This window comes from Tachypleus tridentatus, chromosome 6 (assembly GCF_004210375.1).
Source record: "Tachypleus tridentatus isolate NWPU-2018 chromosome 6, ASM421037v1, whole genome shotgun sequence".
NCBI classification, from domain to species: Eukaryota; Metazoa; Arthropoda; class Merostomata; order Xiphosura; family Limulidae; genus Tachypleus; species Tachypleus tridentatus.
Genome location: NC_134830.1, coordinates 109287219 through 109303726, shown reverse-complemented (window position 1 = coordinate 109303726; position 16508 = coordinate 109287219). Strand labels below are relative to the sequence as shown.

Genomic DNA, 16508 nt, shown 5'->3' with positions numbered 1-16508 from the left:
ATTTGCTTACAAAAATACTTCTGTTTTAAAAGGAAAGAGCAAGGAAGCCCCTAAATCTAGTCACACAATGTTTTAATCCAGTATTACACAAGTCGCAGCTGATGAGATTTCAATGACAAGTACTTTTTGTTCATGTCTGTTGCTTTAGTATGCAAGTCTAATTTCAAACATAGAAGAAAAAGAGAAAAATTATTTTTTATGCTTTAATAATTCAAATATTACCTTTTACAATGAAGCATTGATCCAAGTAAAATAAATTACAAGTTTAAATTAATAAACAAAACGTAAGCTAGCTATAGTGTATACCATCATCCATCAGTGCTTAACATTTAAATAATAACATACTGTGAAAGCACTAGTTTGATTTTCATTTTCCTTCTGAATTACATATATATATAAACTTTTGTGAATTATGAAAATTAAAAAAATTCAACTGCTTTGTATTTAAGTTAGATATAGATGGTGTCTAGACTGGCACACGTGATAACATGGAATTTTTGAAGGAATGTATATTTCTTGTGTAATAATTTATTATTACTTCTGAATGTTCTTTTGCTTTGAAGTCTAAAAGGTCAGATTTAAGTAAGTCAGCTAATCAGGAAAGGGAACAAGCCAAAAAAGTGAGTGACTGTCAGAGTATTTTTTTTTTCAATTATTATATTGTAAGAATTTGATAAAGTTTTAAAAAAGTGTTATTCAATCACATATTTTTATACCTATAGATTTGGCATTCATTTAACTGATATTATTATTTCTTTGATTAAGGTTGTTATTGTTAATTGTTTGCTTTGTTTGTGTTTTTGTGTAATAACTACTTACAAAAGATCAGTTATTCATATTTTTTGAATACTAGTGGTGAAGCAATTACAAATCCTTGTACAGAGGCAGTTGGGCTACTTTATCCTTTGAAGCTTAACAAAGGTTGCTATTGTATGAAACCAAAGCTGACCATAAGAACGCAATAAACTTTTAGTTTAAAGTTCTGCTCAAGAAGTTGTTTCATGCATGTAGTATGATTATGTGGTATAAATGCATGAAACTGTGATGTTTGTTGTATTTATCAAATTATAATTCATATAATGTAGTCTAAAATTTTTTGTCATTCTTGCTACACTTAGCTGTCAATGTAATATTTAATTTATGCAAGTAACACTACACACACACACACACACACACACACACACACACAAAATCTGTATAATGATAGATGACCAATCAATTTCACATTTTTACGTTATTTGATAGTTCTTTATAATGCTCATACTTACATTTATCTTTTTCTTTTTACAAGCTTGTCTAATTTGTATAAGTTGAGTAGTGATCTCATTAGTATTGTTTGAGTAAATAAATAAATTTACGTTTATCAGAGATCTTATCATTTAGAAAATAAGACAATAATAGTTACTTACCTCAGAATACTTGTCTCATATATATGTAAGTTATGTAATTCCTGTATATTTGTGGAAATCAGTTTTGTAATTTCTTTATGTATTTAGTCGTCATATTTGCTATGAGTATTATTCTTTTAGGAACAAAAGCATGAAGTGGATGGAACATCCAATCCACGTAAGAAGGATGTGAAACAAGCTCGAGTTGATGTAGAACCAGTAAGTATATTAAATATTCATTATCTGTAAAAGATGCAACATCATGAATGAGTGCTGATTTGTTTATTACAGTCCAATATCGATTTTAAACAAGTAGTATGCAGAAATAATCTCACATTTAGTATAAGAACTAATTGGCTGATTGACCTGGTCCACACCAACTAAAACCTCAACTAAATGCTACTAAGAATCTGTTGGTTTCACTATATTTGTTTGATACATGTGCCACACACAGAAGATTTGATTTATTCACATGACTGTTATAATTACTGAATGCATTCTAACCATATTATGCTCATGTAACTGATATTGCTTTAACAGTGTAAATTTTAGGAATGTAAAATTCAGTGATGTGCACAATAAGGTGTTTGGGTGGTGGCCTCAAGCCCCTGCCTTGCTCCCCGTATACCTCCAAAATATCCATTTTTGAAGTTTTTTCTGCCATAAAGAAATTAACAACTACAAAAATATACATCTGATTCAACATCTTTCTTGCTGGGAGTTTTTAGCTTCAAAATAAATGGAGCACTGGGTCTTATAAGTGTTTACAGTAAAAGTAAACAATTGTAATATGTTATTAAATGCTATTATGCAAAACTTCACTGTATAATTTTAGATCATAAAATTATTTATAAGACCAACTGAATTGAAATAAGAGGATCTGCTAGCTTCTTATGGATCTTAAAACACAGTCCCCCTAGTCTCCTCTAATCTTCCCCCAAAATTGTTTTATGATGCTTGAAAAGTGGACTTTTTTTTCTTAATGAGCCCATGTCACTACTGGAGAAATTTAAATACTTAAGGATGGTAAGCCACTTTCATTCATGGACAAACAAAAAATAGTGAATAAAAACTAAAGAAAGATTGAAGTCTTTTTTTTCAGGTTTGATATATCATAATGTGCAATTTTCATTGTTATTAATATGTTTAACTACTTTCAAACTACAGACATAAATGAGAGATAAAACCTCAGAGGTCAATATAAGTTGATGTCAAAGACTTCTGTTGGCTTTCATTTTTATGAGTTAAATAGATTCAATAATTGTTGTTCTGTGTCTTGTCTTATTATACATAAGGAGTTCAATTACATTAATTCATTTTTCAGTGATGTAAAAAATTTTCTTAACCCAAACGAGCCATTTTTACATATATATTAATTCATTTTTGTTTTTAATCAGTCAGTTTTTAATGATTAAAACATACTTGTAACATGTTACATTGTGTATTGCTTATTCTAATAGTTTGGGTTCTAAGCCTCACCTTTTCTATAACAATGTCTCTCTTGTAATTGCTTCAAAATTTCTGTGAACCTGTTTTGAGTATTATTGCATCATAATATCTAATAGTGCTGGTGAACATTCTAGATCTCAGTTAAAGTATAAATGTGCATTGAAAATTTAGTTTGAGGGTTAGATCTAGACTGTGTGATTGTGAATTTAGCCAAAAAGGGCTTATAGTGGCATTTTGCAAAGTGAATTTATCACCAATTGTATTGTAATAAGAGAGTAGTGAAGAATAATTCCTATTACCAGTTGTGGCATAAATTAATGAAACCAGCCTGTATGGACTTTGATATGATACAATTATTTATAGTTCTTGATACAACTGTAACAATTAATAATGTAATAAATATTCATATATACATTTGACTTATTTTAATATATTATTTTAAAACAAGTGAACTGTGTGAGCTGAAATTTATTGCCAAAAAGTCACAGACATCTACTGTAAAGAATCTGGCCCATACCTAAAACCTGATAGTGGTGAGCCAGTCCAGCTCTTCAGTTGTTAATGATGGTAAAAACAGACTTAAAAAGCTATCAAATAGGCTTATATATGCATAACTGCAGTGGTGACAGAAACACTCCAGAGGTCACAACTACACTATATAATGATTTTGACTGACTTTGAAAAATGGATAGAGGGAGGCAAGCACCTTGTGCTCAGACATGATGATCTATGAGAATTTTTTAAACAACAACAAGACCAAGAGAAAAAAAGAGCATAAACATTGGAGAGGCAAAGAAGAGAACGACTGAAAAGAGAATGTGAGCATGAAATATAAGCCCAAAATGTTGATAAAGAATAAAAGAAGAGAAAGGTGAGAATGGAAATAAAAAGTGTAAGAGCACAAATTGAAATTGTTAAACCCATGCAACAGAAAGAGGAGAATCCATAAATGACAATGGTATCAGGGTGAGCCAACCCAAGCTGCCCAAATATGATGAACAGAAAGATGACATGGAAGCTTTCTTGGTGAGGTATGAAAGATTTGCTCTAAGTCAGAACTGGGAAAAAAAGATGACTGGACAGTTTATCTAAGCCTCCCTCTCAGAGTAAAAGGCTTACAACAATAGGTAAGCATGATGTTAGAAGATGCCATGAACTATATTAAGTTAAAAGTGGCTTTTTTAAAGTGGTGTGAACTTACTGAAGAAGGTTTTTCCTTGAAGTTTAGACAAGTTAAATCTGACACTGGTGAAACTGTATTTCAGCTTGTGGCACGTTTATGGTGATATTTCACAAAATAGACTGACATAGCCATGTGTGAATATAGTTTTTAAGGCCTGGCAGATATACTAATATGTGAATAGTTCATCACGATGTGTTTGACTGACATATCACTGCTTTTAAAAGAGAAGGCACCAAAAGACATGGATGAGATGATAAAGTTAGCATAACAGTGTAAGAAAGCCCTTTAAGGGGGTATAACTGGCAATTCCAAGAAGAACCAGTCAAAACCAAAGTTGACTGGCCAGAAGCATGATGCCACCAAAGGTGAGATGAAGTCAACAAATAAAAGGCAAGAATATGTGTTATGTTGTTATGAAATTTGACACGCTGCAAATGAGTGCAAGTCTTTCCCCAACAAGCAACAGCAGATATTTGGGCATAAAGCACCTGGAGCTACCTACAAAGATGGTGATAGCAAGAAACGAGAAAAGAGTGATGATCATCATGGATTCTGCTACCAAAAAAACAAACCAAAGACAGCTAACCATATTTATGACAAGAAGTAAGTGTTACCATCATGATTAAACACTGCATGATTGATGGTCAGTTCAAGTTAGTAAATGGGTCAACAGTGCCATATGTGAATGGAGCATGTGACAAATATTGAAAGGCATCAACAAACCACATGTCAGCAGGTGTAAGTTATATCTTAGACAAGAAGGTGAAAGTCCTATAATGCACTGGATGCAGCAAGGAGAACCAGTCTAGTGTGCATTTGATGACCAACTGAAGGGGCAAGGTACATCTGTATGTGCTGATTGATGGGAGAGTTAGTTTTTCAGAGCAAGAATAAAGGGGGATACTCCATACTACATCTGAGACCTTGAGGCCATGTGTATGAAAGCACCACTGTACAACTTGGTGATTGACAATATACAAGGCAGTGGGCATTTGGAAAAATCAGACACAACTGAGACTGGTGAGACATCTGCAATCACTACAAGAACTTAATAAAAGAAAAGCAAGCAAGACATCAAGCGTTTAAAAGTCTTAAAAGGTGACATTGCAAATTTGAGTCTACAAAAACTGAAGGAAGCACAGAAGAAAGACTTTGGGGCAGTCACCTGGAGATTTTTGAACACAAGACAAATGGGAAAGGAACTTAGAGAATGAAAGACCAAACATGAATGCTGTACCAGTCTATTAAGGTATATCTACAAGAGATGTTAAACAGGTCATATTACCAACAGAATACTGGATTCAAGAGATGAAGTTAGCTCACAACTTTATTGTGGGAAGATACATAGAAGTAAATAAGATAGTAGTCAGAATCAACAGCAACTTCCATTTACTGGGGATCATCAGAGATGTGACCAGTTTCTGCAAATCATGTTACATATGCCAAAGGACAGTACCCAGTACTGAGGTGAAAGATAACGAAGGTTACAATGGGTGAGGTGCCTGTCACAGGAAAGCTGTTCAGCAGAGTAGCTGAAGACTTGATTAGACCACTATAGCCTATATCAGACAAGGGCAACCTGTACATGCTAACAGTAGTCAACTATGAGACGTGTTACCCAGAAACCACAACATTGTCAAAGATAGCAATGGAGAAAGTAGCAAAAGCCCTCTTGAAATTGTTTTGCAGAGTAGACTTTCCAACAAAAGTCTTGAGCAACAGATGGACACAGTTGACCTCAGAATTGATGCAAGATGTGTGCAGATTCATCAGCACTAAGCAACTTGTTACCACCCCATATAACCCCCAAACATAATATATCATGAGAAAACATATGAGTAGAACAGATGCCTGTGAGCAGTATTATTTACTTACCAAGAAGTTCCATGAGCAAGTACACAGTTTTTGCCCTTCAAGAGACAGTTTAGAAAAATAGTACGAAGTCCAGAGAGATATTAAAATAGCTGTGGACAGAAGAAGAGGAGTCAGAAGTAAGGTACACCAGTACATATTGAACCTAAGACACCAACTGGAGAAGACCTATCAACTCACTTAGAAAAGGTTATTTTGAAGTGCAGAAAGTGACTAACAGAATGGACTATAAGGTGAAGGTGAATGGGAAGATTAAGATCTGCAATCCTACTCTGTTTTAAAGGGACTTCAAGAAAGAATAAGACCTAATGTGAACAACTGTTGAGGCACAGATGAACATAATTGCTGTGACTGTCATAAATGTAGAACTAGAAAATGAAGACCTGTGGAGATAAAATGTACAGAGGCATAAACATCAGTGAAAAACTGACTGGCAAGAAGAAGAAGAGCTACAAGATCTAATATATTAGTATGCAAATATATTTGTGGATAGACCAAGCAAGACAGACTTTGTAAAACACAAGATTGAAACTACAACTAGGAATCTTCACAAGGTGAAACCATACCAGATATACTATTCAATAAGAAATCTGATCAAGCAAAGAGTTAAGGTAATGTCAAAAAGTTGGAATCACTGAGTCACTTTTAGTAATTGTATAGAAGAGGGATGGCACAAATGGCTACTTCATAAAGTTACATAAGCTGAACCTCATGACAAAGTTTGACTCCAAACCTGTGGACAACCCAGAGTCTATTATAGCAAAACTAGATGCAATCATGTTTTTTTTTACTAAGATCTATGTTAGTAAAAGTTATTAGCAGATCTTGATGGAAATAGATTAAAGACAGTCAGTTGGATTAGTGAACACAGAAGCAATATTCAACCTCCTCACGAGGTAGCTGTTACACAAAATTGCAAACATTGAGCAGCCAGATGGGAAGATGACATAAAGAAACTCGGAGAGCTTCTCAAGTGAGTAAGGGTAGCAGCTCTTACCATCAGACAGTTTAAGTGCTATATTTGTTATTCAGTACAGGACTTTGTTGGACACAACATGGGTTGGTTGGTTGGTTGGTTGGTTTGTTTGGTGTTTTATGGTGCAAAGCAACCAGGCTATCTGTACCAATTTTAAAGTAAAATTATTAAAATTCATAAAAAGAAAGTAAGGTAAAAAAACGAAGTTTAATTTTTGAATCAAAAACAAAAATAGCATTAAATCCAATTTTAATATCTAGGATACAGTGGTAAGACAAAAACTACAGTAATACAAGTTGCAAAGGACTTTCTGTAGCATAACTGTAATTATCATAACTTGCCAGGATGACTAAGGGGTAAGTTCAAACATCAGCATCAGACACCTGAAGTTGGCCTTTCCAGTTCTGGTTAAGTTATTTGACGTTACGGCCATTTTCTAATTTCAACTCGAACTAGTTGTACTTAAAATGGAATCACATTAAAAACAGATATAACTTATAAATTAAAAACTTAAATATCCTTAAAAAGATTAATGACCTTTAAAAACTCAAACATTTCTAAGGTGGACAGTGTCATCATCACCAATGACACTGTCTAACGTTATGAATAAACCCTGGGGCTAAACATGTTTAAAATGGTGCCGTCGTGGAGAGTCGTAACGATGGCATGACAGTAAAATGTGGCTTATTGTGATTTGATTGTCGCACAGACAACACATTAGAGCATTCGTCCCAGATTAAAGAAAACAATGTGTTAAAAAAAACTGTGACCAATGCATAATCTACTTAGAACAACTTTCTATTTCCAAAGCCAATAGAGGGTTTTATTTGGAAAAGCTTGTTTTCAAGTTGCTCACTGCCAACTGACATGGAGCAGAGCCTTGAATACAGAACCATAGTCAACGTATAGAACACGCACAGCAGTGATTGTGCCAAAGCATGTAGATTTAGCTGTAGTTTTGGCGAGCCCGTTCCCTCGAATACCAACGTGGCCTGATATCCAGAAAACTGGAAGTAGATGTTAAAAAGAAATGTGCCAGCTGTTTTTAAATATTGGCAAAAACAGGATGAGAACAAATGTGAAGTGATTTCAGGGACAGTAGAGAACTAAGCGAGTCAGTATAACTAGTGCAATTTGATTACTGCTTTGTTTCAGTGTGATCCAGGGCAAGAGAAGTGGCATGCAGTTCAGCAATGAACACAGAAACTGTAGAGGTGATTTCTCTACAACCACCAAATCACAACAAACCATGGCAGAGCCCACAGAGTTACTTGATTTTGAACCATCTGTATCAATAGGAATGGAAAGATTGAAAGATGTTCAGCAAGTTACAGATGGTACTTCCAATCGGGAGTATCTGCTTTTCTCAGATGACTAAAGAAAGGTTACAATAAGCCATGGTGGGATAGGCTGACAAGTGGATACAGCAATGTTATCCAAGGACAGATCCAATTCATCCAACTGTGCCTGGATATGAAGGTCAAAAGGAGCAATGGCAGATTGTTTGTTTTGAAAAAGCATGGCCCACCAAGGCAGGAAAACACAGCCCCACGTGGGATGCTGTGGTAAGGATAAAAGTTTGAAGCAAGAATTAAGACAGTTGCAAACAGCAGAGGTGTAGAGGAGGTTCATGAGATTCTGGGTACAAGCTCTGGACTGGAGAAGTGTGGAAAGCCCCAGTGCAAAGCCAAAGTCACTGATGATGAATGGAGTCCAGCATTTTCAAGGCTAAGGTCCTTGCAAAGCCATAAACCAATGACCCATAGTCTAGTTTGATTGAATAAGAGCACAATATATCTTTAGCATAGAACATGGACCTGCTCATTCAAGTGGGGGGGGGAAAGAGGACACAGAGGATGTTCAGTGCTCTTGTACATTTGACGCGTAGCTGCTTGATCTCTGATATAAACGTCAGCTTATGGTTAAAGATAAATTCCAATAACTTTGTCTCAGGGATCACAGACAACACAACTTCACAGATACAGAGTTAAAGATCAGGAGGAATACGCTATTGGCGACAAAAGTGCTTGCAAACGGTTTCAGCGAGAGAGAATTTAAAGCCGTTTGCAGTGGTCGACATCAGTAAACGATTGAGGGCAGTCTGTAGCTGCTGCTCAATATACCTCATGTTCGACGACTGACGGGAAATGTGGAAGTCATCGACATAGAGCCCATTTGCAACATTAAGAGAGAGTTCTTCAGTGATGACATTACTCTTTATACTGAAAAGTGTGACACTCAAAACACAACCGTGAGGGACTCCAAGTTTCTCTAGAAAAGAACGAAAAAGTGGGAACCCACACGAACTTCAAATCGCCTGTCCATTACAAAATTTCAATAAAAATGGGCAAATGACCACGTAACCCATATAAACAGAGGTCTAGCAAAATGCCATACCTCCATGTAGTATCATTAGCCTTCTCAATGTCAAAGAACATTAATACAAGATGTTATCATTTGAGAAAAGCTTCATCAATTGATATTTCAGTTCAAATCAGGTGGTCTTTGGTGGAGTGCTGTCATCGGAACCCACACTGTGTGGGCGAGAGGAGGTTGTTTGATTCAAGGAACCAAACAAGATGAGTATTAACCATCCTCTCTAAGGTCTTACAGAGACAGCTCATCAAAGCAATTGAACAATAGTTTGAAGGAATCTTGGGATCCTTCCCATGCTTAGAGAATGGTAGGACAACAGCCTGACATTAGGAAAAACATTATCTTGCCAGATCTGGTTAAAAACAATCAGAAAAATAGCAAGAGAAGCAGGAGATAGATGGTGCAGCATTTCATAGTGTACATCATTAGGTCCAACCAATGTACTGCCAGACCGATGAAAGGCCAGTTTGAGTTCAACCAGTGTAAATGGACGAATATAGTCAGAGACAGTCAGCTCGAAAGGAAAGAAGTAATCGCTCTGCCTGATGGCTAAGAACGTGGAGTATGAAGCAGAAGTGCTAGATACCTGACAAAAGCTTTCACCTAGAGTATCAGCAATGCTCCAGGTATCAGCTACTTCCTGGCTATCAGAGAGCGAGATCGAGAGGGAAACGGAACTATATTGGCCACTGACCTTTCAGATATTGTCCCATATGAGTTATGAACTGGTAATAGAAGATATGCTGGTTGTGAACTTAATCCAAGATTACTTATGGCTTTGACGTCTTACCCACTGAGCATGTGCGTGTGCCTGATGGAAAGTGATGAGGTTTGAGAGTGTGGGACACTTATGAAATGCATCTCAGGCCCGTTTTTTAGCCTTCTGTGCCATGTGGCAGGCAGGATTCCACCATGGACGAGGATATCATGGAAAAGTGTGAAGATTTTAGGAATAAATTGAGCAGCTGCCTGAATAATATGGTCAGTTACTGCTGCCACGCAGTCGTCTATTGATGGCTTATAGGTGATAGCAGAATCAAGTTCTATGAGACCAGTGAAAAACAGTTAGTTGGCTTGATCCAACTTCCACTGGAGCATGCAGGTCGGGTTACATTGACCACGGCCAGTCTCTTTCAAGATTATAGGAAAATGATCACTGCCTCGTGGGTTATTGTCAACCCTCCATGAAAAGTGGGAGAATAGTGAAGGGGAGCAAACTGAGAGATCAACAGCAGTAAAAGACAGACTAGGTGCATGAAAATAAGTAGAAGAACTAGTACTGAAGAAAGACAGGTAATGATCTGAGAGCATACGCCCTACAGAGCGACCCCTCCCATCAATATCAGCACTTCCCCAAAGGGGATTATGTCCATTAGAGTCCCCCAGAATTAAAAAGGGAGATGTTAACTGTTTAATGTGAGCATTAAGGTATGATTGATCATAGGTCACTCCAGACTTCAGGTGGAGACAATAAACAGTGATGGTACGACCCAAGGAAACATGGATGACTATGGTCTTCAATGGTGTGTCGAATGGCAATGACAGGGTGGGAACAAGCTGATCAACCAACAGTGCCACTCCTCCATGCTCTTGTCCATCACACAGCCTGTCATTTCTGTAGAAAGTAAACTGCCGAAAGGTGACTGTATCAGTAGGTTTCAGAAATCTTTCCTGTAAGAAAAGACATAGAGGAAAGTAAGAAGCAATCAGTGCTTTGTCATCGAGATAAGAATGTAAAGCTAGGCAGTTTCATTGTATGAAAGTGGCCATTTTAATTTGTGTGCAGGTGAAATGGCTGGAGAGCCCTACTGTTTCCGACCACATTTTTTTCTTTATTTGAAGATCCCTGGATCCTGCCCTGGGTTGATTGGGCAGGTCTCTGTCATTGGAATAACATAACAGCAAGTGAGAAGTGAACAGATGATCATTTTGCATCTTGGAGCAGAAGAAGAAGATGTACTCAAGAAAATGTACCTGGAACCAAAGGAAGTGGACGTGGGTTTGCTGGAATGGGTGTTGACATTGATTAATCAACTTTCTTTACCATGGAGGTCAAAAGACCTTTCATATTGTTTTAGAATTATTCTTTCAGAGACATGGAGAGATCTGTCTGCACTCTCACTGAAGTAGTGAAACAAAGTTCAGCAGCATACATCCAAAGTGAAGTGGTGGACAGTAACTGTCGAGACCCAGGGTATGTAATGTTTTGAATAATTTTTAAATGCTGTACTTCTTTTTCTTCCAACCACTTAGAGCAAAAACGAAAGTAGAATGGGTGAGAGCCATTGCAATTGATGCAATGAGGGTCTGTTTCACACTCATAGGTATCGTGTTTCTTGCCACCGCAACAAGCACATGTCAAGGAACCACAATATGATGTTTTTGAGTTACTGAACTGCTGACACTGGAAACGTCTGAGAGGGTTTGGAATGTGTGGTCATACCTTGCCATTAGAATATCCTGCTTTAATGGTAGCAGGTGGACACGTTGATGTAAATGTTAAAATTTGGACATTGGTCAGCATCATAATTTCATCTTTGCTAGTGGAGATAAACCTTACTTCAGAAACTCCTTGGTAGTAGAAACCAGCGAGAATCTCCAAGTTGAGGATGTTCTTCAAATCCCTCTCAAGTATAACTCCTCGTGATGAATTCAAAGCAGCACGAGGCGTAACCACAATAGAAATATCTCCAATCACCTTTGAATATAAGAGAAGTTCACTTTCTTTAAATGTGGATGTTTCCATTAATATGTCACAAGAGCAAAGCTTTTTGACTGACTTTGGAGACATTTGGAGACAAAAAGGGGAGACATTTGCCTTAAAGGTTTGTTTGAAAGAGAATGTAGTGTAGGAAAATGAGGTACAGGTGTTACAGATGTTGAAAATTGCTGCTCAGAACCTTCAAGACGTGGTTGTTTACCTATGGACTGCTTTTTCACTATTTTATTTAACTTTTTATTTGGAGAATCTATAATAATAAAATAAATTTTTGGTGCTCATTGACCTCACCAACCACGTATCGATACAAGGGGATGCACTACAATGCCAATCAAGGAACTGCAGCAATATCAGGATTTCGTAAGCACTATACCTAAACATCAGCATCAGATACAATATCCACTACACCTGTTGAGGACATCCAACATTGGTATTTGGTTGACCTTAGCCCAAATGGACCAGCCAATTGACCCTTGGGGACCACCCCAAGGCTATTCATCTACAGGAATTCAAGGCCAAAGTGTTGTGTTAGGGTTAGACCCCTCAACCACCAGGGTCCTCTCTCCCCTTCATGGGTCACCACACATGAAAAAGACATGAGTGGATGTTTAGATCCCAGAGGAGGTAAACTGAAAAAACCGAACCTTCTCTAGAAGGTCCCTTCTCCACATACGGGAATCCACATCAAGGGGCACAACATGGGCAACTGACAGATAGTTATGGATGAAGAGAAGCTAATCCACATACAAAATGTCCCAGCTACAACAATGAAACAGCAAATCAGGTCTTTCAAGGATTAGTGAGATATTATAGGAAGTTCATCCCAAACAACATTGAAATTGTTGTAGCACTTACTGAATGAACCAAGAAAGGCCAGCCAAACAAGGTGAAATGGGAACAACCACAACAGATGCAATTTCAGAAGTTGGAGAACATTTTAGGAAGTTTGCCAATCTTTAGAATCCCAGACTTTAACAAACCATTCATAGACACTTACTTTTCAGGTTTTTATATATGGACTGGATTCCTTATATTAGATGTCTGAATTGTTGGTGATATATTTCTGCAATGAACAAACTAACAGTCTACTTGTTTTAAAATAATATATTACAACAAGTCATATATACACAAATGTTCATGTTGGTATATGTGGGAATGAACTGGCCAACAGAGCAGCAAAGTCTGTCTGTTCTGGATATATCATCCCATTACCCATTCCATACATGGACTATGGTCCTGTTATCAAATTCAGACTGTACACCAGATGGATGGTAACCTGGAATAAGCAACACAATAACAAGCTTTTTCAAATCAAACCTTCTCTTGGTCTTTGACCCTTTTGCTTCTGTAAGGATTGAAGAGAGGAGGTTGTTTTGCCAAGGCTACACGTTGGTCACAGTTTTTAACCCACCACTTCCTTTTATCTGGAACTGCTGCACCAATATGTGGTCTATGTGGCACTCAGATCACAATGATCCACATTTTATTATCATGCTGTCGTTACAACCTAGAATGACGATACCATTTTAAAGGTATTTGTAAGGCAGGTTTGCCTTTGACTTTGGCCCATGTTATAGGTGATACTGCCCCTCTCACTCATGTTTTTACATTTCTAAGAGCCATTGGTCTTTTACACTTAATGTAAGGTTTTTTTATCGGACTATATAGTGTTTTAGCATGGTTTCTTTTACACATTTTTAATGTTTTAACACAATTTCTTTTACACATTTCAGGTGACTAACTGCAATATCGATCTTGTTGCTTCAGTCTTCCTGGCAAGTCTTAATTTTACACATTTTAGTTTTTTTTTTCTTTTGAACTGAACCCAGGACTGGAAAGGCCAACTTCAGGTAACTGTCAGCAAGGGTGTACTTCTTGCTTCAGTCTTCCTGGCAGTTCATAGTTTTACATATTTTACTTTTTACCTAAATTATCCTATACTATACTGTACCACATCTTGTCTGGCACAGATAGCTTTGTAGCTTTGTGTCAATAAACATTGTATACCTACCTACCTACAAATGTTCATTATACTGTTAGTTAGTACAGTTGTATCCAGAGCTTTAAATAATTCTTTTTTTTGTCCTAGTCCACACATACTGTTTCAGATATTTTAAAAAGTAATTTGACAGAATGAATTATTCTTCCTGCTCAGCTATTACAATACAGGTTGTGATAATTTCACTTTAAAATCATCACTATAACTGTTGATTACCACAGTTGCATCTTGAGATTGTCTCTTTTTCATCAAAGTCTATATGGATTAGCTCAGTTATTTTAGGACACCACTTCACAAGACAAGCAATTTCTTCACTTCTAAGTTATAACAGTACAGTCTGGGATAATTTCACTTTAAAAATTGCCACTATCCATTTTTTTGTAGCTAAACTCGCAATCATACAGTCTAGATCGATCTATTTAACTAGAACCTGACAGACGCTTACTTTTCAGGTTTTTATATATGGACTGGATTCTTTATATTAGATGTCTGAATTGTTGGTGATATATTTCTGCAATGAACAAACAACTAACAGTCTACTTGTTTTAAAATAATATATTACAACAAGTCAAATATATATACAAATGTTCATGTTGGTATATGTGTGAATGAGCTGGCCAACAGAGCAGCAAAGTCTTTCTGTTCTAGATATATCATCCCATTACTCATTCTATACATGGACTATGGTCCACACACACACTACTAAATATTGCAATGCATTAATACTCAATGAGAAAAACTTAAGTTTTAACAACATGACTTAGTAATATAACAATCAGCAATTCACTGCTACTGAACTACAAAGTGATTCATAAACAGTTCTGTAAACAAACTTGTGATAAACTATCACTTTTAAATAACTAAATTTAACACTCACACTGTCTAAATCGTAAAACTCACTTTAAACTTAAATTTAAACAACTGCTCATACTTAACAACGTTAAATATTAGATTATGTTTGTGAAATAAGCAATACTTGTTTGTATATTTCTGTGGTGTTTGATATTTTTAGCTTCAGAGAATCATTTTTGATTGTTCTTTTGTAATGTTTATGATTCAGGTTTATCCTACTTTTATACCTCTTGGAAATCGAAATCCTGTTGAAAATACTATAGTTATATCCAAAGTGACAGAGTATAGTTCAAATTTTGCATGGCCTCTTGATGGATCACCATTACCTGGAACACACAAGGAAGTTTATGGATTTGACCAATCAACTTCAAAAACAACAAAAGGTAAAACGGCATAATAAAACAAAACCAACACATCAATAGTATTCAGTTGTGACTTATAGTATTAAATAATTTTTATATATATTCATTTTTTATAAGATAAACAAATGATCATGTATATAGTTAACAAAAAGTATTTGGAAGAATTTAATTCTCTTTTTATTCCTTTAGGTTTCACAATAATTATGGTTCCCCGCTAGTACAGCGGTATGTCTCCGGATTTACAACGCTAAAATCAGGGGTTCGATTCCCCTCGGTGGGCTGAGCAGATAGCCCGATGTGGCTTTGCTATAAGAAAAACACAAACACACAATAATTATGAAAAAAATATTTGTATGCTATTGTTGTACTTTTTAGAAAGAAGATATGCCCCTCAAGATGAAAACTACATTAAGAATTCCAAAACATATACAGTTTTACTTTTTCTCTGTGTTATAGGATTTACAAAAAAATTTGAATGTTTTTCAGTGCCATTAAAGGATGTTAACTATCCCAGTAAATAGTAAGAAAGGTTTTATTGCTTACATATTATCTATAGTTATGGGCTCATATATATTTAAACTAATATTAAATAAATTTGTTCAGAATTAGTTTCCTTTATCAAGAAATGGATGTGTGTGTAAAATTCTTATGTATATTTATACCACTAAATAGTTTATGCTGTATATTAATACTTTAGTTTTCTGTCATAATTGAAAACACTAGCATAATAGTATATCAGAGTAGAAAAATTATGATACAATTTCTGATTTGTCAGCATGAGAAATAATTGAAGTTTATTTGTTTTGTCTCTCTGTATCACAAATATATTTACAACAATGTGTATTAAGGTTGATTGCCCAGAGGTTACATTCTTGAGACCTATTGATCCACCACTTTCTGAATACTTAGCCTGTATTTGTTTTCCTCAAAGTGGCTTTTCTATTCTGACCTCCCTTCTCTTATGGGAATCATCACATTTGGGATGCCAATTTGGCTCTCCAATTTAGTTTCCACTTTTACTCTATTTTTTCACTTAGGAGTCATTCTTACTTCATGTGCAGGACAAGCCTACTTTAGCATGTTCTTAAAACAGTTATTTTGATACCTAAGCTCTTATGTCTCTTTCATTTTTTGCATTAGTGTATTTGTATTAGGTTTCCATATCTGAGGTAAGTGCAACATATTTGGTACATTGTGTTACTTTCTGCTGTTTGACAACCAGTCTTACCAGATACCTTTCCATAAAATTGTGCAGTTTAAGATCCCTAATCCATTTCCAAGACTTGGTCTCCAGAGGAGAATTGTTTTCTACATTATTAAGATGATAGCTAC

General features: G+C 36.0%; 1 protein-coding gene across 8 annotated transcripts in view; it reads left to right on the top strand.

The window, feature by feature from the left end:
* LOC143253282 (uncharacterized) overlaps positions 1–16508 on the top strand; it is a 95627-nt gene that overhangs the window by 14886 nt on the left and 64233 nt on the right. For 5 of the 8 annotated variants that reach the window (XM_076506891.1, XM_076506893.1, XM_076506895.1 and 2 more), the window contains 3 exons: positions 564–620; positions 1530–1607; positions 15023–15197. In XM_076506891.1, the coding sequence (XP_076363006.1) occupies positions 564–620; positions 1530–1607; positions 15023–15197 (310 nt within the window). The remainder of the gene's footprint in view (positions 1–563; positions 621–1529; positions 1608–15022; positions 15198–16508) is intronic. The other 3 variants (XM_076506898.1, XM_076506892.1, XM_076506897.1) reach the window with 1 other exon arrangement.